This window comes from Cnephaeus nilssonii (genome assembly GCF_951640355.1).
Source record: "Cnephaeus nilssonii genome assembly, chromosome: 16".
In the NCBI taxonomy this organism is placed as follows: domain Eukaryota; kingdom Metazoa; phylum Chordata; class Mammalia; order Chiroptera; family Vespertilionidae; genus Cnephaeus; species Cnephaeus nilssonii.
Window position 1 is genome coordinate 37,767,061 of NC_137087.1, and position 26,169 is coordinate 37,793,229.

A 26,169-nucleotide genomic window follows, 5' to 3' on the forward strand; every position below is an offset into this window, starting at 1 on the left:
GATTTCTTAGATTAATTCTTAGTCCTAATTACCCTTTATCCCTATTGTGGCAGTCCTCAAAGTGTGGCCTTCCACATCCTATATAATAAAAGCCTAATATGCTAAGTGTCTGGTCGACTGGTCGGCCATTCAACCAAAGTGTAATATGCTAATGATATGCTAAGGCCGCTCAACTGCTCGCTATGACACACACTGACCACCAGGGGGCAGACAGTTGACCAGTCAACCAGTCACTATGACATGCACTGACCACCAGGGGGCAGACGCTCCAACTGGTAGGTTAGCTTGCTGCTGGGGTCTGGCCTATCAGGACTGAGTGAGACAGTCCGGACATGCCCTGGAGCCCCCTCCTGCGGTCCCTACCCGGCTGGCCAACCTCCCGTGTCTCTCCCCCGGCCCCAATCGTGCACTGGTGGGGTCCCTCAGCCTGGCCTGTGCCCTCTCGCAATCTGGGACCCCTTGGGGGATGTCAGAGAGCTGGTTTCAGCCTGATCTCACAGGGGGAGCGCCGCTCAGCCAGAAGCTGGGCTCAAAGCTGGCGAGCGCAACAGCGGTGGTGGGAGCCTCTCCTGCCTCCGCGACAGCACTAAGAATGTCCGACTGCTGGCTTCTGGGGGAAGTGGGACTACACCATCAGTTGGACATCCTCCGAGGGCTCCCGGGCTGCGAGAGGGCGCAGGCTGGGCTGAGGGACCCCTCCCCCCAAGTGCACGAATTTTGTGCTCCAGGCCTCTAGTCCTTTTATAAGTACTTGAGGTCAAACTACTTTTACAAAGATACAGAGAGGTTATTTGTCTTGTCTATTCCTGCTCATTTTCTCAGGAGTTGACAGTGTCGTTTTCTAGAGGCTACATGACTCGTGATATTGCAAAACTGAGTGCAGAAGCAGATGTAAGAATCCAGCTGTCTTCTATTCAACCAGGTGTTAAAAATTCTTCTGAAATTGAACATGTCCTGGTGACTCAATCCCCTTTGACACCTGGCATGCAGACAGCTGAGCCAGTGCAGTCCATCTCCCTATGCATTTGTTACATGCTGTCTCTTCAGTAAATAAAACCTCCAGTCTGACCTGTCTAAATAGCTAGACTGCAACACTAATTTCACTTGATATAATTTAAAATGCAAGCATTTCCAGCTTGTTTTGCAAAGCTAGTAGTTTAAAATATGTTATAATTAATGAATTTTGTAGACACAGAAATTCAATTTAAAATATTTTAATTCAGAGACTCTAATATAATGAGAGATTATGACTTTTAAAAGTTTCATTAGGGAACAGAACCAGCAATTATTTCTGTATCAAATTGTTAGAGAATGTGAACAGAGCCCTGGCCGGTGTGGCTTGAACAGAAATGTTTTATCTTCTAAGGCAGCTTTTGGGGATAGGAGATGAACAAAGTAAATTATACTAAAATTTTGAATATAATAGAGCTTGGTGTTCAATACAAAAGCTATTGTGGAAAACCACGAATAACCTTATTGGGGTCTGATAGAAAAATATAAAATTTAACTCAGATATAATCTGTTCCTCAGTAAAGGTTGAAATTAGGAACTCGTGTATCAAAATAAAATGTTATATAAGGCTGACAATATTCAATTATGTGTTAGCAGGGGCAGAACTGGTACTCTAAGTATTTGTTTATTTAAATTTTTTGAAATTATATTATAATCTTACCTATACGCTGTGTGATTGATTATACTAGTATAGTCAGAAAGATCATTCAGGTCTATGTTAGGTACTTGTGAAATATGAACATGAAATTTTTCTACTGTTTATTAAACTCGTGGTCAACCCTTGCTTAGAGAGTCATTTATTATGCCAGGTTTAAATATTTTGCGGTTTTTTCCTCAATGAATTCTTAGAGTGTTTTCCCCCCCTGTGTTCCTTGTTTGTACTTATCTTCAATCTATAAAAGCTGGTTGGGTATCTTGCTACTCTCTGTTCTTCAGCACATCCAGCCCTTATTTGTAGACTGCCCACATTCCAGGACTTCATCTGGAGTGCTCTCCTTCTGAGGGACTCAGATAACACTTCCAAACTCCCAGGAAACCAGATGTAATAACTGTGGTAGATGCAATTCTTAGAAGACTTGTAATGTTCTCTAATGTTTAATTTAGTCTAAGGTTTGATGTAATATTAATACCAAATAACTTCTTGATTTGATTCTCTAATTTTTAGTTAATCAGTTTACCATTGCACAACATACTGCCCTGCTTTTCCTCATGAAAGTCTTGGGTTATGTGTAAGATTTCTCTTGTGCAAGCTAGTATGGAGCAACTGCCATTGTGAGGGTTTTCTTTTATTAATCTATAATGCACTGTCAACCTAAGAAGCTGTGCATAATTAATTTCATGTCATCTCAAGTATAAAGTATCAAGAGACAGTCACCTTACAAACAAGAGACATATTGGGCCAAGGATTTTGTTTCATGTTGTTTAAGCTTTTTTATTACAAGGAACAGGAAATCAGGCCATTTATGCCTCCTTTTGGGAAAAAAAATGAGATTTAATGGAATGATGATGTGGATTGGGACCATAAAGCAAACAGGAACAAAAACTGGCTGTTCTCTGTGCCTCTGCTGTTCTCTCACTCTTAGTTGATCACTTATTTCCATGTTCCTCCATCTAAAATTTGGAAAAAACTCTTCTGACATCCCAGGAAGTATCAGTGTCCTTTGTGCCAGGCTACCTACTGTGTAGCCTACAGATGATGCCTTTCAGTTGAGTGCCTATCTGTTCCAATCCATGGCCATTCCTGCACAAAGAACAGCAGTGATGCTATGGGGACCATAGAAGCAAACACTGGATTTGGCAGCTGTGTCTCTTCCCTCAAACCTTTGTACCTTCCAGCCACTGGCCTATCTCCCCTTCCATAAAGCTTCTGTACAGAGCAACCCTGCTCATTGCTTTCATCTTCTAAGTTCCCATTCATTTGTCCATCCATTTCATAATAGTTTCTGCCACCTCATCCCCCTGAATCTGTTGACTGTCCCCATGATTTCAGTTGCTCATTCTTGAGACCTAACCACTCTTCATCTTGTGACACTACTGACCACTTTTTTCTTGAAACTTTATCCTTTCCTAGTTTTTAATACCATGCCTTCTTGGATATCTTATCTCTTTGGCCATTCATTCTTAATCTTTGTCAGCTCAGATTATACATCCCCATATTTCCCATGGTTCTGACCTTGTATTAGTTTTGCATAACAGTTGCTACACAGCAGCATAATGATGACCCTATCAATTAGAAATATATCATTATTTTGGTGTGAGAAGCATGCTTTTGCCTAGTGAGCATTAGTTCCTTTTCTAGTTATTTGTAAATCATCCTATATATTAAAGGCTAATATGCAAATTGACCAAACGGCAGAATGACCGGTCGCTATGATGCGCACTGACCACCAGGGGGCAGACACTCAATGCAGGAGCTGCCCCCTGGTGGTCACTGCGCTCCCACAGGGGGAGCGCTGCTCAGCCAGAAGCCAGGCTCATGGCTGGCAAGTGCAGCTGTGATGGCGGGAGCCTCTCCCACCTCTGCTTGCAGGCGGGTGGTAAGGTGTGAGGGGTTTGGACTGTAAAAGCCCTGGACTGTGAGAGTAATGTCCTGAGGGGTCCTGGACTGCAAGAGGGCGCAGGCCGGGCTGAGGGACACCCCGGTCCCCACCAGTGCACGAATCTCATTCACCAGGCCTCTAGTATTTATATAAACTAGTCTAGAATTTTCTCCAAGTTTTTACATATTCTTAAATTATATGCCTTCTTTATGGTGAGATGTCAAAATATGTCTAGTCTTCTGAAATATGAAATAAAGCATCTTACTTCGTTTATTCCTTTTTGTTAAAAATGTATGGATGGGTTCTCTGATTCTCGTTATACTTTACATTCAGACCTGAACTAGCTGTTACCATTTTGCCAGCTTTGGCCCAGGCTGCTGTTGTTCTTCATTCTCTGTTGCTACTGTCTCAGTTCAGACTTCATTTCTTCCAATAGGTCTGGTCTAGCTTCTTGTATTAACTCCTCTTCAGTGTATTCCCTACACTGCTGCCAGAGTGATTTTTCTAAGGTATGGATATGATCATGTCATGCCCTGCTTCTAAGTTCTCACTGATTTTTCTCTGTCCCCTTCCAGGGTAAATCTGTATTCCATAGCCTGAAGGCTTCAGGATAAAGTCCCTGCCTACCTTTCCAATCTCATCTCACTGGGCCATTCTCTGTTTCGTATTCTATATTCTAACTACACTGCTTTCTAAATCCTATTACTGCTCAGTCTTAGGTAACATACATGACAGTTATCAATGAAAAAAACATCCTTGATATATTAAGTTATTGTAGATATTTATAGCTGTTAACAAAGGGATTACTGAGGGGCTATTCATTGACCTCATTTTTCTAAATGTGTTATTTTTGTTAAATAGCGTGTATAAATGGAGTCTACAGTGAATCAAATTTGGTATTTGTTTCCACTATTATTTAAGATGTTCTGATAGAACAAAACATACAAATGAGCAACTTGGCCCAGTAGTTAAAAATCCTTACTTAAGTTTTCTAATATTTATATCAAGGAAAGATTTCCTTTTTCAAATATATAGTTTATTTTGGTTTTATTTTCCTAATCGACATACTAGTTCTGTGAACTTGAGCATATTGCTTCAATTTATCAAGATTATGCAAATAATGTTATTTACCAAGTACCTGAACTTTTAAAATTGCATCAAAGGACAAGAAAACCTTCAATGAATCGACCTGTGAAGTATCACATGCATGTTAACTATTGAAAATATTTGTGGAGGTCAGAAAAACTATGTTACCTAAATACAAAGTTAAAATAGCAGTTAACATGAATGGAGTGTGTACTTTGTGCTAATTATTTTATATACATTATCTCAGTTTATCTTCACAATAACCCTGTGAGCAAAATACTATTATTATCCCCATTTCTAAACTTTATTAATTTATAAGCAGTTAGATGATATGACTATTTTCATTTTATACCTAAAACAATTTGGTCCCAGAAAAGGTAAGTCAATGTTATATACATGTTTTGTCTGTCTATCCTATATCATCAGATTAAAATCTCTATTATAAATGTTTATGATTTCTGTAATGAAATAAATATAGCTAGTAGGAATTTTGCTGCAATGTTACCTTTTTGGTTTTTAGGGTTTGGACAGAGGATCCAAAGGCCAAATTTCGACTTTCAGCAGTTCTGTTTCAACTGTCAGCCAGAAGCAAGAAGCCGCTGAAAACAGAAGTTCACCCACACAACCTGCTTTCCCTAACATCAAGAACGGTAAAATAAATAAACAAATTTTGTAATTATAAATATTCATAGTATACATAATCTGAATATCCTGGCTGACAGTATACTTTTAAACTATTGAAAGAATAGTTTTTAATTACCCAGCATTGTTCTGATAGGTCTAGTTAGTTAATACAATGAGAAAAAGATATAAACTGTGTAAATATTTACAGAAAGGAGCAAAATCATTATTTTTGAGTGGTTATTATATAGAATAAGAGAGTGAAATACAAAACTTATGAATAATAAGAAAGTTTGATAAGGGAGCCAGACACAATGCAAATATATAAAAACTCAATAGATTTCCTTCATTTGAGCAGTAATCAATTAGAAGACTTGACGGAAATCATATTGAATATTTAGAAATAAACCTAAAAGAAAGTGAGCAGAACCTATATGAGGAAAACTATAAAACTTTACCAAAAGACTAAAAGGTAGTGTGAAAGGAAAATTTTAACATAAATATTACAGCAATGTCAGGTAAACCCAATGTGCTCTCTATGTTTAGTAAATTTTTCAATAGTTTTTTTTTTTTGAAACTTAGGAAAATTATGCTCAATTTGATCTATCAGAATAAATATCTGGGAGGATGAAAGAAAAAATGAGGGGGGAGCTCAACCATCCATCGAACCATATATTATAGAGCTTTGCTACTGATAACACAATCACCAAGATAGCCAACCAGATGGAAATAGATCATAAAGAATGTTGAGCACAAATTGTATTGAATTATTTAAAAAATGTAATTAGGTCAATGGGCTAAGCTGTTGAAAAAAATAACTTTAGATTAAAAAAATACATATATACTAGAACACAGGAAATTGTTTTTATAATAAAATTCTTGGGATGACAACAATGCCAACAGCCATAAAACAAAAAATTGGTAAGTTTGAAAACATAAGAAAATTTAAAACTTCTATAGGAATTTTAAAAGTCATAAAGTTAGCCTGGCCAGTGTTGTTCAGTGGTTAAGCATCTACCTATGACTCACAAGGTCACAGTTCAATTCCCAGTCAGGGCACATGCCTGGGTTTAGGGCTCAATCCCCAATAAGGGGCGTGCAGGAGGCAGCTGATCAACGATTCTCTCTCATCACTGATGTTTCTGTCACTCTTTCCCTCTTCATCTCTGAAATCAGTAAAAATACATATATTTTTTAAAGTCATAATTTAAGTTCAAGCATCTCAGTCAGTGAAAAATATATGCTTGACTCATAAAGATCATGAATATATCTGTAAAATGAGCATTCCATTAGAAAAACAAGGCAAAGGGTAGGAACAGACTAATCAAAGCAGGAAATACAGACAATTCATACAGATGTGCAAGGATGCTCAGTCTCACAGTATTTAAAGAAGTACAAACTAAAACAAGGATTCACAGTTCCCAACTCATTTGCAGAGAATGAAAGTATTTAAATCTGTATTACTGTCCGAAGAGCATGAAAATTGGCACTTTTATGAGTGGAGGGCTTAAAAATGGATAAAAACCTTTCTGGAGGGCAAATTATTGACCTATACCCAATTTTTAAAATGTTCATATACTCACTGACTCAGTAATTCCATTTCTAGGAATTTATTTTAAGGAAATAGCGTAACATAGCATAACATGGAAAGAATGTATATTATTTATAATAGTTATATTTAAAGCAATCTAAGTGAATGGGCTAACTAAATTATGGTAATCCATATTGTAAACACTATGCTTCTATCAAGAAAAATGTGGTATGTATATAAAGTATCAAGGAGAAATGCCTTCAGTACATTGTAAAATGAAAAATGCAAGTTACACATTAACAGGTGGAATATGACTCCAATTTTTTCAAGATTTTTGAGCATATAAAGAGGTAACAGAAACCATTCCATTAGTGGCTTCCTCAGAAAAAGTGGGATTGGGTGCATATTATTAATATGTTCTATTTCTGTGTATAACTCTGTATTGTTTTATCACAGAAAATGTATGTCACTTGCATAATTTTAAGTACCCCTTTCTCTGTAACAAGACAAAACAAATCTGCAAAAGTTTAAATGTCCCTCACACCCGAACAGAACAAAACAAACCTAGAAATGATTAAGGACATAGTTTCCGGTAAATTGACTGTATCCATAAACTGCATGTGGTGTCGGTTACGTCTGCACAGGATTTTGCTGACACTTCAAGTTGGTACTGAACCTATTCTACACTCTTTCAGGGTAGTATTTACATTATCCCATAACCTTCTTTGTGTGGACTGTTCGTTCAGATTTTCTAGCCCCTGATTCCACACTGATTCCTATAATCTGTTCTGTCTGTACAGATTATAATCCTGGTCTCTGAACACAAGTTGCTAACTTGTATGCCCACATGCTGCCTACCGCCTCCTTGGGTGGAAGTATTGACTCTGAATATGTCCACTTACTTGAGCTCCCACCACGTGTGGGCTTCCCTCTCCCCTCTCATCTGCACCAGTCTTGTGGAGTCTTGACGCAGCCCCAACTGAAACTGGAGTATTTGTACATGCCAGGCTAGAGGAATAGACCTCTTAGCAGACTTTCTTTACCTTCTTGGAGCTCCTAGTGCTGATTTCTCCTAGCTGTTCTGTCCGGATGCCACCTGAATTCAGGTGTGGCATGGAGTTAGTATGTCAGAATTCTTTTACGGAAGGGGAATTAGACTAAGTCTTCCAAATGTAAACATGTTTATAAGTCCTTGATCTTTTGGGAAGCCTCTCTTACTTGCCAATAACGTTCTCTCAACGATGCATCATTCCTGGCAGTTAGTACAGCTTTCTTCCGTCTTCTCTGATAGCAAGACCTGTGCCGGGTATTTTCTAACAGCTTGTCGCCCCGTCTGATCTTCAAGTGGGATGAGAGAAGCTGCAAAAGCCCAGCGTGGGCTCGCCTAGCAGCTGAGGGATGCCTTTCCTCCTGTAGACTACATGACGTGGTATGCCTGTGGAGTTGGCTGTCCTTTTCAAGATCAGCGAGTGTGGGAGTTTTACCTACTATAACAGCTGCCGGGATGATACATCTTTAGAGAAACAATATACATGAGAAGTAATGGGGGAGGGGTAGCACTAACTTCTCTCTTACTCTTTTGTATCCTCCTTTCTAAAGTGATTATGCCCCTTTCAGACTTATTTAAAACTTCTTTAAACAGCACAGAACATCTTTAAAGGAAATGAATTCATTTCTCCCCTAACCTTTAAAAATAGCTTTGCACTCCTGGGTCATTCAGTAAAGAGTAGACACAAACTCTGACATTCCTATCAGGGGCCCGGCTCCTCTCCCCACTCAGTCTCTCTCGTGAGCTGACTCTAAAAGAGCCCTGCGTGACATAAAGTACAGTTCACACACTCTGGAGAAAGGCATCTCGTGACCTCTGCCACGCTGAAATAGCCAAGGGAGGACAGAGTGGTCTTCGGCTCAAACAGTGATCGGATCTGTGTATGGGGGCCTTTGCAGGTGAAGTACCACAGAGTTTCACAGTTTTTCCAAGAGCAACTTGAGAGGCAGGTGGGGAAACAAGCTGTTAGAAGAAACCCTGCACAGGACTTGCCATCTGGGGAGAGAAGGGGACTTGCAATACAGTAGTTGCTTTCAGATTCCTGTCCAAGACCTCACATGACCCATCTCCAGGTTTCCCTGGAGAATGAATGGATTTTGGACTAAATCTCTTAGATCCTTCCCTAGGTCAGAGTGAGTACCTTGCACATGGCTTTGCTTAACCCAGGCCCTGGGAGAGGTGTATCTATCAAGAACTCAGAATACCTTGCTGCATTTAGTTATTTACTTGTCTGTCTCTTTACTGGTCTGTAAGTGCCCTAAGCTTTTCTTTTGAAGAGGGAAAGGGCCATCCTTTTTATTTTTTATATTAAAGTTAATTATTTTTAATAAGTAACACATTTATGTGTTTCAAAAATCAAAATAATAAAAATAGGTGTTTCAGATGTCTCACTTTCATCCTCTTCCCTGCTTTTGTATTCTTTCCTGTTTTTTATAAAAATGAAAACATGTAAATATAAACTCTCAATTTCCACCTTTTCTTAATGAAACAGTAAGTATATACACATTGTCCAGCACCTTGTTTTTTTTTTTAGTTATTGTATCCTGGATATCTTTCCATATCAGGACATAAGGAGCTTCCTTAGTCTTTTTTACAACCATATTGCATTGTACTGGACATATTAAAACTTATTTAATAAGATCTTATTAAAAGAAATTAGTTGTGTTCATTCTTTTGCTATTGTAAACAATGCCACAATGAATGACTCTATTCATGTCATTTTGTTCACATATAGTTGTATCTATAAGATATTCCTAGAAGTCGGATTGTTGGGTCCGAAAGTAAATATATTTATATCTACTTGAGTGTTGAATTCACCTGTATATCTCCAGGATCCAGATCCCCTGGTACATGGAGTCTTTACTCAGTACTGTAAATTACTTACTCGGTGAGGAAGTATATGGGAGGCACTTTTTCTGGGTTTCTGGTCATTTTGCCCCGTTGGAATGTCAAACCCATTTAAGGCTATAATAAATTCTCTAAGTTATGCCAGATTAAGGCATCTATTCCATCAGAGATAACCTTCTATGAAGAGGACTTTGGATATTTTCACAACTAGACCCATACAAGAACATTTCACGTATGCTTTTGTTGTGGTTTTACAAACACATACATCATTTAGCTTAGTAAAAATTACATCTCCCCAAACCAGTGAATGTACCGTTTTATTTGGCTCTGATGGCTAACATCCTGTGAGTCAGAGTCTTATCCCCCTCTTCCTTCCTTTCTCTCTCCTACCTCAATTTTATTTCTTTCCAAATGTTCAAAAAACCCATGCTATAGAGTGATATAAACATCAACTGTGGTGAGTAATCCACTCTGGTCTCTCCCGGTTTCAGTTCCCTGCCACTACTAAGTAGTCAAAAGCCAAACCAAAGTACTGAACTACCTACTCCCAGTAACTGGCACTGTGACCTGAGACAAACTTAATTCTCGTGAGTCTTCATTTACAGAAAGAGGAAATGGGGCGATAAGAGTTATAAAAATACCTTCTACACCTAAGTTTTATAATTTAAAGAATTAATTTTTCAACATACTGATTTTTTTTTCTCCCTGTTAAGTTTTGTTTTGTTTCACATTTCATAATTTACTAGCGCCTACTTCCATGTAAAGGTAGGGTTCAGTTTTGCTACTTGCTTTTAGACATGGTGGAAGGTTTCACATTACTTGATAGTGGGAATAACATGGGTTTTGTAACTTAACAGGGTGGGTTTGAATCCTGGCTCTGCTGTAACTTACCAGCTGTATGATCCTGGAAAAGTTATGTAACCTCTCTGTGCTGGTTTTCCCATCTGTAAAATAGAATATTAAGGAGCTACCTCATAAGGTGTAAAGATACATGAAAAACAGCATTTGAAAGTGTTGGGTTCCCTGCCTTATGGAATTTAGTAAATGTGAGCAGCTGTGTTGCGGGGAAAGGGAGTGTAATGGGGCTGAGCCGCTCTGAGTGAACACATTCATGCAGCCCCACTTCCCTGAGGTGGCCCTTGAAGGTCTCCAGAACTTGGGGAACGACTGATTTAGGTCATCTCTTTCAAAATGTCAAAACTGAGGCCTAAGCAGTTTCAATGGCTTGTGAATGTTATGAAAGTTAGTAACTGTCTAGTAGTAGGACCTAGTCCCTACTGGTGCTTTTTCCATTCTTATTATTAATTACAAATTATTAGCAAAGAAACGTAGGGTATAGCACTTTACAACAGTGTGTCACCAGCAGCAAAACTATTCTATCAGCCTTTCCCCTCCAGCAGTAGGGGGATAAGGAACCCCAAGGCCCAGGTTCCTCCTTCCAAACACACAACCTACACAGAGACTCCTGTTTCCCTTGGAAGATGCTGTTGCCATCTGTCTGGCTGGCCAGGAACAATCTTCCATTTCTTAATCATGGGGCCAATTTCAAATATCTGTCTTCATTTTGGTGGCTACAGTTACAGAAAGCTACATGTTACTAGTTTTCAATGAGAGTCAGCCTATCATAGCACCTTGAAAACACTGAGCTGGCAAAATGTGCCTGATAATCTCACACCCTTCTACATAGTTGTATTATGATCTTTAGGTTTTTAAAAATATACTGCCAGCCTCCACCATAACTTTGACTCTTCTTGCACTGGCTTCAAGTGTTTTACTGAATGTTTCTAAGCAACCAACTAAAATTGGCAACACTATTAAAAGAAAGGGGAAATGATTACTGCTTATCCTTTTAGCACAGAGCGTTCCCAAGTATTGGCTGAATGAAACCTAAATGACAGGTTTTCACTGATAAAAATATTTTTGCCTTTTTCAGTGTATTACAGTATTCTGCACTGCAGCAAAAGCTCCATCTGATAGAACAAAGATTTGCCTATTCTATTTATAATATCAGTTTGAGATTTAATTAATCTTATCACCACAGTTATTGATTTTCTCTCTTGAATTAGACTATAATAACCATCTGGGAGAACAAGCTGAAAGCCTGTCTCTGGAAACAATGCCTTGATATTCGGGAACATGAGAGCAGCTGCAAGCTTTTATACCTCCTTTTTTAATAGCTGAATGTCACATCCTGTAGTTTGGCTCTCATTCACTAATGTGAGCAAAGGATTCTGCTTTTATTTCTGACTCAAGTTCCATTAACATAGTACGCTAACATTTCACATTACTCTTCAGTCCACATTACCTTTGGAACTAAAAATAAATCCCAACTGGGCCTCTAGTTCAGACCTCATCCTGTAATTCTCTTGGCCTTGGCATTACTAGTTCTCCTACGTAAGAATCTCACCACTCTTGGCTTTGCCAAAATCCAGTTCTCTTCCTAATTAAATTGCACTCTTCCACCTCAGCATGGTCTTAATAAAAATGACTGGGTATAGAAATGTACATATATGCTCTGTGAGTGAATAAGTTAATTTATTTTTGAATCAGAGTCTGTTTGTATCTAATAGTGGGTGTTTACAGCCAGGTTGGGAAAGGTGTGTGTGGGAAGGGACAGGAAAGAATGCTATCTGGTGAAGAGGAAGAGAAACTGTAGAGGAACCTCAAAAGGTAATAGTAACAATACTGGTTGGTGTTGGAGAGAGGAGACTATGTATCATCTATTTCTTTCCCATTAGGAAAGATTTCTAAACATAATAAGAAATCATTTGTTGAGATAACCTAATTTTACTTGCTACTAAACTGAGCTTCTGTCCAATTTGTACTTAAAGTACAAATTACTAGAAGTTGGATATTTCCATATGTAATAAAGAATGTAAAAACCAATTATAGACCTGAATGAAATAAATTTAGTCACGTGTTTTATATTGTCAGCATCACTGCTCTCCTAAAGCTGATGAGCAGTGTTTCTCGGTGTGACCCTCAGACCAGCAGCATCAGCAGCATCTGGGAACATGTTAGAAATGCCCCAACCAGAGCTACTCAATCACACACTTTGGGGGAAGGAGGACCTTATAATCTGTGTTTTAACAGGCTCTCCAAGTGATTCTGTTATACAGTAAGTTTACAAGCCATTACTGTTGAGTACAAGAAAATGACATCTCTGTACTACCTTCTAATATGAAATTTACTTTATTATAGACCTTAACACTAATGAAATGTATCATAGTCTGTTGAAGTCAGTGGCAGACCCCAAGGATAGGTGCTTGTTTGGGAGAGTGGATAAGAGAGGCAGGAAGACAGCAGGGCTATGTTAGCACTGCGATAAGTGATACAGCTGTTTGCTTACTTGAAAATATATCCTGATTATATTAGAGGAGAATTAAATTCTAGATATGTACACTTCCTTATTGTAGAATTTAGAGTCTATAAGATGCTAATCTATTCTATTGGCTTGGAAATATTAATACTTGAGAAAATATAATAACCGATGTAAAATGCTTATAGAGGATGGGCTCAACAGCACAATGAAAGGACAGGAATTAATGAGCTGGAATATAGAGCAATGGAAATTACCCAGTCTAAACAACAGAGAGAAAATAGACTGGAAAGCAAAAAATGAATTGCTCAAGAGACCTGTGGGACTATAACAAAAGATGTTACATCCTTGTCATTGGAGTCTTGGAAGGAGAGAAAAAAGAGCATAGGCTGAAAAGTACTCAAAGACATGACTGAAGGCTTCCTACATTTGTCCAAGAGACATAAACCTAGAGGTTCAAGAAGCTGAGTAAACCGTGCACAGGATAAACCCAACAAAATCCACATTAGGACATATAATTAAATCTCTGAAAAGTAAAGACAAAAAAAATGTTGAAAAGCAGCCAGAGAAACATGACAACTTACCTAGATAGGGGAAAACCATTCAGATAACAGCAGATTTCTCGCAGTAACCATGGAGGCCAGAAGGAAGTGGCTGAAAGAACTGCAAACCCAGAAGAATCCTATACCTGGCTGGAGAGGAAATCAATATATCCTCAAATGAAAGAAAACTAAGAATCTGTTGCCAGTAGACCTATCCTAAACCAATGCATTAAGAGGTTCTCTAAGCAAAAAGAAAACAATAAAAGTAGGAACCTTGAAACATCAAGAAAGAAGAACAAGATAAGCAAAAAATAGGTAAATACAACAGACTTTCCTTTTCCTTTCATGTTTTCTAAGTTATGGTTAACAGTGGAAACAAACGTAACATTGTAAAGGAGGTATGATTTCAACTAGTGAAATGATGACACCAGTAGACTGGTAAGTTATCTATATATATATAGAAGCCTAAGCGACTGTCTGACCATTCAACTGTCCGACCAGTAGCTATGATGCACACTGACCACCAGGGGGCAGACGCTCAGTGCAGGAGCTGCCAAGCTATGGTGACTTGGCAGCTGCGGTTCTCTGGTGACCCACCTGGAACTAGAGAGGAGGGAGCCCAAGTCCAGGGTGTGTCACCCAAGAACCGTCCTCTCGCAATCTGGGACCCCTCAGGGAATGTCAGAGAGCCAGTTTTGGCCCGGTCCCCACAGGCCAGGCTAAGAGACACCCCCTCCCCTGTGCACGAATTCATGCACTGGGCTTCTAGTATGTATATAATATCTGGATATCTGGAGCAGATAAATCAAAATGGAATTCTGAAAAGTGTTCGCATAACCCACAGGAAGGCAGGAAAATAAAAAATAAAATGACAGATTTAAGCCCTAACATATCAATAATCTATAATAATAAAAGTGTAATATGCTAATTAGACCAAACACCCTTCCAGACGACCTTCCAGATGAAGCTGGGGCTGTGAGGGAAGCCCGGGTCCCAGGTGCCAGAGGGAAGCCAGTGCCAGCAGCCAGGAAAAGGAAGGCCTACTCTTGCACGAATTTTGTGCATCGGGCCTCTAGTTACATATAAATGGTCTAAAAGGATAAGCAGGGCAAATCACCAAAAGCATAAGATAGATCTCCAGGGTTAGCATCCTGGCAGGTGTAAGCAAAGGAAGCATCTGGGCTATTTGATGGACCTGAGAACAGGAAACCTGCAAAATAAGTAACAGGTATCCATTGGAGAGCTCAGGAGGCCAGTGAGAACAAAGGCTGAAATTGGGAGGTTCTGCCAAGAGGAGATGAATGCAGAGAGAGCTCATGCTAAATCTGAAGGGAGCATGTCACCCCTGTGAGTTCTCAAAACTGACTATTAGAGCCCCTTCCAGACCTGGGCCCCATACTGATTGATTTGAGCAGCACTGGAACAATAGGGATTAAGGAGTGAGGATACCTAAATTAAAAGTGGAGGAGGGAAACAGGGCCTGGAAATCCCAGAAAGCAAGCTGCCATATATTTGAGTTCCACAAAAAAAAAAAAAAACCAAAAGGGGCTACAACTCCTCCTAAAAGTTTGGGAAACTAATTTCAAATAATATTGGCAGCCCAGCCAGTGTAGCTCGATGGTTGAGTGTCAACCCATGAACCAGGAGGTCATGGTTTGATTCCCTGTCAGGTCTCATACCCGGGTTGCAGTCTGGATCCCCAGTAGGGGGCATGCAGGAGGCAGCAGGTCAATGATTCTCTCAACCATTGATGTTTCTACCCCCCTCCTCTCCCTTCCTCTCTCTGAAATCAATAAACACGTTTTTTTTAAAATATATTGGCCCTAACCGGTTTGGCTCAGTGGATAGAGCATCGGCCTGTGGACTCAAGGGTCCCAGGTTCAATTCCGGTCAAGGGCATGTACCTTGGTTGCGGGCACATCCCCAGTGGAGAGTGTGCAGGAGGCAGCTGATCGATGTTTCTAACTATCACTTTCCCTTCCTCTCTGTAAAAAATCAATAAAATATATTTTTAAAATATTGGCAACAGAAAATGAGCAAAATCAAATTCCAGATTTTTTTTTAAAAAAATAGTTCATTGATTTTTTTAGAGAGAGAGGAAGGGAGAAGGAGAGAGAAACACTGATCGGCTGCCTCCTGCATACACCCTACCAGGGATCGAGCCCACTCAACCCAGGAATGCGCCTTTGACTGGGAATCGAAACAGCAACCTCCTGGTACAAGGGGTGATGCCCAACCAACTTAAGCCACACCAGCCAGGGAAAATTCTATAATTTTTTTATTACAAGATTTTATTGTACTAAATAAGAATAAGAAACAGAATAACAGCCACTTGAACAATAAGAGCCCATCAGAAACAACATCCACAAAAATAGATAAAACCCTATTTCAAAATGAGCTGAAATTCATTAAGAAAATATGACACTTGAAAGAACATGGAATTGTAAACATTGAGAAATGAGGTGACAATAAAGAATTAAAAATATTTTTTAAACTAGGAGAAATACAAAAGCAAACAAACATAACAAATCATGCCGTAAGGAACTATAAGAAAAAAGGTGGAAATATTTAAAAATAAATGAAGAAAAAATGAAAAGAAATCTGAAGAAATTAACATTAAAATAGGCAGAGTCTACCCAACATATGGGTAGTTGGAGCAAGAAGGGGCTGGTAACACTATCCCTTGACTGGTTAGTGGTTTCAAAGGTGTTTGTCTTATAATAAATACTATTCATTAACCCATACATTTGTTTTATGAGATTCTTGTATATTCATTTTATTACATAATTAAAAGGTACTAAAGTACAACAAAAGAACAAACAATGAACTGGCAAATATTTGCAAACAGAATAAAATAAAAATTTCATGCAAATTCTTAAGAAAATGCTAAAACTCCAATAAAGAATTGCTGAGAATGCAAATAAATGATTTGGTCATATTCAAAGAGCTACGAAACATTTAAAACATTGAATCTCACTGAAATATTCCCTGAAAGATAACTTTTGGGAAAAGAGCAGGGGAAAGAAACTGTTTTACATCTGTAGATAACTTTTAATGTAAGATACAGCCCAATATCTGTTATGGGTGAAGTTGGGGCAGGGGGGATAGACCTACTGTAAGTGCCCTTCCCTATGGTAGGACTTTCTGTCACATGACCCCAAGGTGAATGCAACACAAAATAATTCATTTGTTTTCTGTTCATGTTGAGTTAGCCTGGCATTTTATAATTTGGAGAAATTTTTGTGATTAATTACACTGAATGCTTTTTTATGCTTCACAGTGACAGACCTACCACCAATTTGCCTTGATGTTAGACAGAAACAGCGTATCTCTGCAGATGCATCATCTGAAATAAAGGCCGCAGTTCCTCCAGAATCTGCCCTTCCTATCCAGCCCAAAACTATGAAAGACTTTCAGTAAGTTGCATCTCACTATTATATTAGACATATAGTTATCTGCATGTCAGTACTTTATATAATTTAATAGTTTTGTGTGAGCAATTGATCTTGTGGATCATGATAAGGTTTTAGCCAAGAGTGCAGTCACAAAAGACTAGATGTCCCAAGTGGAAGGTGAAAACAAATATGTATGTAACAGGTAAGGGGTAGATGATGTCGCAGCAAAAGAAACACTAGATAAGAGAATATGAGTCAAAACAGGCAAAGCAGGAGACAAAGGTAGTAATAGAATGTTTCATTTAAAAAAAATATTTTATATGCTATGTAACACATGAACTATAAAAGCTATGTCACTACTAAAAAAATTCAACTGAATATTTGAAGGAGCAAAGGAATAATGAGAAAGTAGAGACCGAATATAAACAATACTTCTCAAGACGTTTGGCTCTGAAGTGAAGTAAAGAAAGAGTGTTACTTGTAATAAGCATGTCAAGAATGAACTTTTCAAAAAGCAGGTAAATGGGAAAACTAAAGCTGGATTAATATCTCAATCTAATTAAGGATTATAGATCCATAAATCATATTTACAGTAACTGGAACATGTTTCTGTATTCAGCTTCATTATATCAAGTTGCATGTTTGGTGACATTTATGTGTAAAGAAGTAATGCTATTTTATCTGAATAATATTTCCTTCTATTATAGTTAGTATATGTTTTCATTTTAGGGAAGATGTAGAAAAATCTAAGTCGTCAGGAGATTGGAAAGCAGTACATGATTTTTATCTAACAACATTTGATTCTTTCCCAGAACTAAATGCTGCATTTAAGGTAATAATACATGAAACACATTTTTTATTTTAAATTAAAAAATAGATAAGTTTTCTTTTTTCTACCCAATATTGACTTACGCAACTGTTTAAAAAACACATATGTATTAATTTCTGAAATTACTTGTATCACAAATATTACTTAAGTGATATCTTAGATTTTATTTGTATTAAATGTTAATATTTGTCTCCATTCTTTCAGTTTTAAGTTAAATAATTCTTCTATATTCATTTTTTATTTTAGCAATTTTGCCCTGAATGTTCTTTATCATCATACTAGAAAATATTAGAAATTATGAAGGAACAATTATGATTCAAATATGACTAAGAACAGTCCTTAAAACTTTATATACACTTAATTCTTTAATTGGATTTGCAGAAAGATGCCACCACTTCATTTAATACCATTGAAGACTCTGGGATTAATGCTAAATTTGTGAATGCTGTATATGATGCCTTACTTAATACTGTAAGTATTATTTATGAACACATGCAAGTAGTATAATTCTTTGTCTCTTCTGTATTTCAAAAGCAGCTACACAAATATTGTAAAAATCACTCTGATGTAATGTTATAGTAAATTTAGTTGGAATTCTCAGAAAGTTAGATTGTTTTTATTTTTATAACTAAATGAGAATTAAGCAGAAAATACATTTATGTCCAGTCCTTGTTTAGGGAGGCTTACTAACGTAAAATTATGCTTCACTTAAGCAAAAGGAGGTCAGTTATTTTATTGTATTGGCATTGCATTGAATCTGCAGATGAGTGGTTCTCAAACTTTATCATGTATCAGAGTCACAGGAAGGGCTTCTTAAAATGCAGAGTTTCAGATTCAGAATGTCCGGGATAGACCCCAAGAATCTGTGTTTCCAACAAGTTCCTAGGATATGTTGATGCTCCTGATCCAGGGATCACATTTAGAGAATCCCACTGCTATAGATCAGTATGTGAGGAATTGACATCCTTTTAATCCATGAGCATGGTATATCCCTCCAATTACTTAAATCTTGTTTAAATTTCTCTTGGTAATGCTTCACAGTTTTCTGAGTAAAGGTCTGACATATCTTATGATATTTATTTCTAGGTACTTGATTTTTTTTTTTATCCTATCATAATTTCATTTTCTAATTGTTACTAGTATGGAAATACCTTCCTATATTTATCTTCATTTACCTTGCTAAATTTATTCATTAATTTTCACAGTACATCAGATTTATTTGGATTTTCTGTATAGACAATCAAGTTGTTTGTGAAAAATGAGTTTTATCTCTTTCCAATCCTTGTACCTATGTATGCATGCATAGTTGTATTTGCCTTATTATATAATTTTAAGTAAAATAAGTTATAGCAGACATTCTTGCTTATTGCTAATCTCAGTACTTCACAATTAAATATATGAAAGGGTACTTAATAACATTTGTCATTAGAGAAATGAAGATAAGATTATATATCCATTCAAAATTAGTAAAAAAAAAAATTTAAAAAATTTAAGAACCTTACCAAGAATAGGCAATATTGTGGAGCACTTAGAACTTCCATAGCCTGATTGGGTAAGTATAAACAACCACTTTGGAAAACTGCTGGGCATTATTGCTAACACATTTTGCTTATGCATACATTGTGACCCAAAAGTTCCACTCCTGGGACACTTCTCTGACTTTTTCTGACTTGGAATGATGTTAGTATTTTATAGGCACTAAAAAATTAAAAATATACAACATGAGGGAAAAATCCTTTAAAATGTAATATAAACAGAAAAAAAAAAACACCACCTAGCTATACTTCGAATATTATAATCATACCTTAAAAAAACTAAGCCAAGTAACTTTTATACACAGTATTTTATGTATCTTCAGTCTAAAGATTTTTAAAATACGTAAACAAATCTTTAGTTTTTCTTAGTTTTTGGCATTAAGACATCATAATGAACTCATGGATTTTAATAGATGGATATGGATGTGTGTGTGTGTGTGTGTGTGTGTGTGTGTGTGTGTGTGTGTGTGTGTTTCCTAACCCTGTTCTCTGAAAGGGCCTAGAAGCAGTAACACCCAGTAGCAATGAGCACTTAAGCATGCATTGTTTCTAAATACCATTCCTCACAGAAAGGAACCAGAGCTCCCTGGAGAAATGGCTAATTCCAGGACTGAGACAGGGAAAATACAAGATGAACCTATCAGTTTTTCACCATTAAAATTATGTTGACTCAAGGATTTTTGTAAATGTTCTTTACCAAATTGAGGATATTTCCCTCCATTCCTAGTTTGCTGAGGCTTTATCATGAATTGGTGTTAGATTTTATCAAATGCTTTCAATGCTATTGATATGATCATATGATATTTTCTTCTTCAGCTTATTGATGTGATGAGTTACATTAATTGATTTTCAAATATTGAGCCAGCCTTGCATACCTGGAATAAATCCCACTTGATCATGGTGTATAATTCTTTGTATACATTGTTGGGTTTGATTTGCTAATACTTTGTTGAGGATTTTTACATCTGTGTTCAGAAGAGGTATTGCTCTGTAATTTTTTTCTTGTAATATCTCTAGGTTGGTATTAGGATAATGCTGATGTCATAGAATAAGTTAGGAAATATTCTCTCCTCTGTTTTTTGGACGAAATTGTAAAGAATTGGTATCCTTCCTTTCTTAAATTTTCAGTAGAACTCACCAGTTAAATCTTCTGGGCCTGGTGTTCGTTTTGCAAAGTTATTAATCATTGATTCAGTTTCTTTAATAAATATAGGTCCATTCAAATTATCGATGTCTCTCTGTGTGACTTTTGGGAGATTGTATCTCCCAAAGACTAGGTCTACTTTATCTAGGTTTTTAAACTGTGGGCACAGAGTTGTTCATAATAGTTCCCTGATATCCTTTCAGTGTCCAGGTATCAGTAGTGATGATCCTGCTTTCAGTTCTGATATTAGTAATTACTGTCTTTAATCTTCCTTTCTTGGTTAGTCTGGCTAAAGGTTCATCAACTTTATTAATCTTTTCCAAAAACTAGCATTTAGTTTTATTGCTTTTTCTCTATTAGTTCCCTGTTTTCAATTATATTGATTTCTCTTCTAACCTTTATTATGTATTTTCTTCTGATTACTTGGACTTGATTTCCTGTTTTAATTTCCCAAGATTGAAAGCTTAAATCATTTATTTTAGATCTTTTTGTCTAATACATTCATTCACTACTTTTGCTGTATCCCACAAATTTCAATAAGTTATATTTTGATTTTCTTACACAGCTAAACAAGTTTACAATATGACCCAGAAGTCGTGCCCTAGTTGTCTACCCACATGATTCGAAACTTATGTCCACCCAAAAACCTGCACACAAATTTTATAGCAACCTTATTCAAAATTTCCCAAAAGTGGAAGCAACCCAGATATCCTTTAATAGGTGAATGGATAAACAATCTTTAAAAAGTCACTTTAGTAGCTAATCCTAATTATTTTATGATTTTCTTTTGCCTACAGCCTCAAGACATTCAGAAGACAGTATTAAAGGGAATCATTAACAGCTTGTTACGAGAATGGAAAGGGTAATTGTAATTAATATCTAGCTAGTCAGTATAGATGGTTAGTTTACACATCTCATACATCTTATGTTACATATGTATGTATTTTACCCTGAGTCAATTTTAGTTGTTGTAATAAAAACAAAGATGAGAAAGAAGTTATAAACCATTTACAACAAAGTTTTTAAACTTGAGATTTGTGACTTCTCAGGAGGGTCTATGTTTGGGCTTCAAAAGATCTCTGAATCCTTTAACATCGTATATAAAATTTGTTGCGTACAGACATGAGTGCTATACAGATATGGGATGAGTAGGTACATGTAACCTAGGATGAAATAATATGGGCATTAAATTTAGCCTTGGACTTTCTGGTAGCCAAAGCAAAATTTTTTATTTCTAATATAAGAAAATGTAAGTTTAACTGCTGAAATGTTTTTTCTTAGAACCAAATATTGAATCATTATTTAAGGAGTGATGAGCAATGCAATTGATAATGTTTTGAACTGAGAATATGTAGAATATAAAAATATACTTTCAAAAGTACATATTATTTAAATTGATACTGTTTAAACAGCACTGTAATTTCAATAATAGCTTCTATAAAGCCATATGAATACCATAAAATTATAATTTACATGTTTATATTAAGCCCAGTCTAAAAATATTACCAAACTAGAATTCTTAAATACAATATCAAATGTACCTTATATATTTTAATAACTGTTCAAAATTTAATAAATTTTCAAAGAGATGCCTAGTTGTTATAGAAAATTTTTAAAAGCCAGAGTAGTGTAAAAAAAGTAAAAATGTTTACATTTTGCTATTTTTGTCTAGTCCTCTTTTAAAATAATTGAAATCATAACATATAATTTCATGTGATTTTTTAACTTAAACAGTATTTTTCCTAATTTATCATTCTACTAATATATTTGCATTTTCCTTGAATTTTGTATTTCTGGTTGAACACATAATGCTTCATTAAAAATGAAGAGAAAATTAGAATGTAAAGATCATTTGTAGGAGAATGAGGAAGTCCAGTGGTCTGAAACTGCTGGGATCTCAGTCCCCTCTAGTAAGCTTCCCCTCTCTGCTCTTGAAAAGTGTGTCCGATACAGATTAAAATGACAATGTGATGGGACTCATGTTTCAGAGGAATGTATGTTCAATACCTAAAAATCTTGTTTTATTTTGATTTATTATAACAACAACAAAATCTAGTTTATTGACTATTATGGGCTAAGTACCTTCCTAACAATTTTACATGTGTTTCTCATGGAATCTTTACTACAATTCTATAAAATAGGTAATATGATTATTTTCATTTTACAGTTGAGAAAATTTACAGAGTAAATTGCCCAAGTTAACCCAGTAAGTCAGGATTAGAACCCAGGCAGTTTGGCAAAGAGCCTGTGATCTGAACCACAATTTCTATAGCCCGAACTGTATACTGTACTGAAATACTAGTGCATATGCCAGAGAACTGGAAATCACAATGGTGCAGCTATAAAATGGGAAAAAGTAGGACTCTCCTATCACCAGAAATTTTAATATTTATGAATTGCCTTGAGTGTTTTAAAATATTTTCAAATATAATTTCTAAAACAAAACATTAGTCCACTGAGAAAATAGTCTGAAAATTATGTAGAATATTACAGACAGAAATGGTTTCTATTTGGTTTAACCCTTTGCACTCGCTTGCTTTTTTCTCGATTCCTGCTACCCATGCTAACCGTGTCGAATCACACTCGACATCCGAGTGCAAAAGGTTAAACCTAAATAATATAAATAATTATTTCGTTGAGATAATTCTCCTACAAAGAAATATTACTAATTTTAAAATGTTATATATACAAGCATATACATATTTATTTCTAACTTTAATATATATGTAATACATAGTTATATTTCAGATTATGTGGCTTTATATTTTGTAAAGGTCATCTAGTACATTTTGGGCAATGATTTATATTTTCATACTTAATTTATAACTATAACAGAAAAGTAAATCATTATTTCATCATTTTATTTTCTTAAAGGAAATTCAAGGAGATACTTGGAGGTGAACCATTTTTCCCCCAACATTGAATTTTGAAAAATTTCAAATTACAGAAAAGTTAAAGATAATGAAAACTCATTCACCACCACCTGAATTCACGAGTTGTTCACTTTTTGCCACATTTGCTTTTGCTTTTTCTCCCTATGCATGGAATTTGTTTTTAGTAAATGGAAGGCATCATGATACTTTGCCCCTAATTACTTCAGCATGTACTTCCTAATCACATTTTTCTCTGTGACCATAATACATTTAATATTCATTTAATACTCTCTAAAATAGAGTCCACATTTAAATTTCCATAGTTGGCTCAAAACTGTTCTTTAATATCTGGGTTTTATTTTTCAATCCAGGATTCAATCAAGGATCATTAATTGCATTCGTTATCACATAGGGGGACCATTTGTAATGCAAGAAGTTACTTACTTCCAAGTGTTTGTCAGTGTATTTAATAGATCTTGAGAGGGCAAGTAACAGTCATTAGCTTGGGGAATAAAAACTTGGTCAAATTTGATCATGTGGAAATCCAGATTAACATGGCACAGATTAAAATTTACTTTTCAGAGGTATTCAAAATAAGATTCTTTTCATTAGAAATATACTAGACGTATTCAAAGTGTGATTTGACCTGCAGACACTTCTACATCTTTCACTTCAATAATAGAACTGTACTCCCAAACCTATTTCTTTTTTCAATGCATAAATACTTTTGATATCTGTTATCCTTTATTAAAACAAAAACATAAGTATTCTAAAATTGTTCATTATTTTCCAGACTCTTAAGTGTTTCTAGAGTTAATCGTGATATTTACCTCATAAAATGTAATAGCCTAGTTAACTTCGTTTTTAGGTATCTTCAGAATCAGCCTAGAATAGGCACACAGGAACCTATATTCTCAGCATATTAGAGATATGTTACTGTCTCAATAATAATACATATTTACTTAAGTCTAGTTTTTGGCTTTTATCAACTCAATTCTCACAGAAATATTAATGGATCATTTTTATTATATACTGTAATCTCTAATCAATTATACTTCTTTTTCAGTCCACGAACAAAAGATGATCTTAGAGCATATTTTATACTTTTACAGGTAAGAAAGCAAGAATTTTAGTTATCTAATTTAGATCTCAGTCTATGCATGTATATAGGTGAAATTATATTAAATATAAAGTATTCTTTTGAGCAACATTATTGATACTTTTGGGTTGTAGTTACTTGTAGCGAGAGAATTAAAGCTACAAAAAACAAACAATGGGAAGCTAATTTATCTCTGGGATTAAATTTTTAATTCTTGCCTTCCTGCTGTGGTATTCGGGCACAAACAGAAGGAAAGAACATCTTCCCCCTCCAATTAATCTCCTTTCTTATAACTAGAATGGGCTCCAAAACTTTCTTTTATTTTCTAAGTAGTAAGTTTCCAAGATCTCTATGTATTTTCAATAAATGCTTGAGCTAGAATACGAATAGAAAAATCAAAGTGGTTTATATTTGCAAAACAAAGATGATGAACGTATTTCTTCTTGGGCGCTACAGATTCACAGATAGAAAAAATAAGGTCCAGACAAATGCAAAGTAATTTTTAGTTTTTACTATTTTTAAGGAAGAATTATATTATTACCATAGTTAGCATACTGCATCTGTCATTCTTTACAATTTGCAAAAGGTGCAAATAAGTTACTACCTCATTTAAAGGTAAGAAAATAATATATTAAATAAGGTAGTGTTTAGTTCATTACTGTGTCCAATAAAAGGAAATATGCAGGGTAAAGATAGAGAAGTGGGAAAAGAGGAAAAAAGAAAAGTGTGTGTGGGGAGGAATAGATAAGAAGTAGTTGGGAGATGTAAGGAAGGAAAATGGGGAGAAAGGCAAAACTGGGGGTGGGGGATATATATATGTAGAGATAGTGAATGCTAGAAAACAACATGAAGCTCAAGTTTTTGAGGACTGTATATTAGCAATAAGCCCTGCTCACTCAGACCCAGATCTGTCTCAGTTCTGAAGCTCGTGCTCTTTCCACTGTGCCACAGTGGAACTGTACCAAATCTCTGCTAATTAAATAATTAAACAAATAGATGACTGTTTTAAAGGATTTCACCTAGTATTTCATAACTTCAAATCTCGTCTTCTGAATTTACCACTTAGCTCATTAAGCTTAGTGTCTTTCTTTTTACATGTTAACAATATTTTAACACAATTACTTTTAATATCTTTTTCAGAATCCTCAGTTTAATAACACATCTACATACGTCATCTATGCTCACTTGCTAAGACAGATAGCTGCCTTAGTGGAAGCTGACCATCATTTCTTAGTCCACTGGGTTAAAAAGTAAGTCCTTCTATGATATTAAGAACTTTCATAATCTTAAGAGTTTAAACTTGCTATGAGTTAAATATATTTATACTTATACTTCACAGTGCCTCAAAAGGCAATTATATGCATATATTTTAGTACTACATAGAGGGTAATAAAAAGCTGTTTCTAATGTCAGTAACCATTTTGCTTGTGCAAGCTGTGGTTGAGATTTCTGTCCACTGCTCTTGCTTTTATACAGTGCATTTCTATCACTGGTTTTTCAAACATCTCATAGATGGTGCCTGGATTTGCTCAGACATTAGTATTTTAATTTGTGTCTTTTTATTTCCTGTCTCTGTATCAATATAAATTTCACCATTATTTACATGGTGCTTTTCCTTCCCCAAAAGCATCTTTATAAAATGTAGATTAGCCATCAATATCAATTTATAAAGGTACCATACTTTTTTCATAGTATACTCCATCAACAATTACTTTTCTTCATGATTGATAACAATTAAAGAGGCAAAA

General features: G+C 36.0%; 1 protein-coding gene across 3 annotated transcripts in view; it reads left to right on the forward strand.

The window, feature by feature from the left end:
- Positions 1–26,169, forward strand: part of HECTD2 (HECT domain E3 ubiquitin protein ligase 2) — a 63,727-nt gene that overhangs the window by 10,457 nt on the left and 27,101 nt on the right. For all 3 annotated transcript variants that reach the window (XR_013814700.1, XM_079792984.1, XM_079792983.1), the window contains exons 2-8: positions 5,158–5,287; positions 16,827–16,962; positions 17,671–17,773; positions 18,152–18,241; positions 21,247–21,311; positions 24,389–24,434; positions 25,562–25,671. Coding sequence is in view for 2 of the 3 variants with exons in the window: in XM_079792984.1 (XP_079649110.1) it covers positions 5,158–5,287; positions 16,827–16,962; positions 17,671–17,773; positions 18,152–18,241; positions 21,247–21,311; positions 24,389–24,434; positions 25,562–25,671 (680 nt within the window). In the remaining variant the exon portion in view is untranslated. The remainder of the gene's footprint in view (positions 1–5,157; positions 5,288–16,826; positions 16,963–17,670; positions 17,774–18,151; positions 18,242–21,246; positions 21,312–24,388; positions 24,435–25,561; positions 25,672–26,169) is intronic.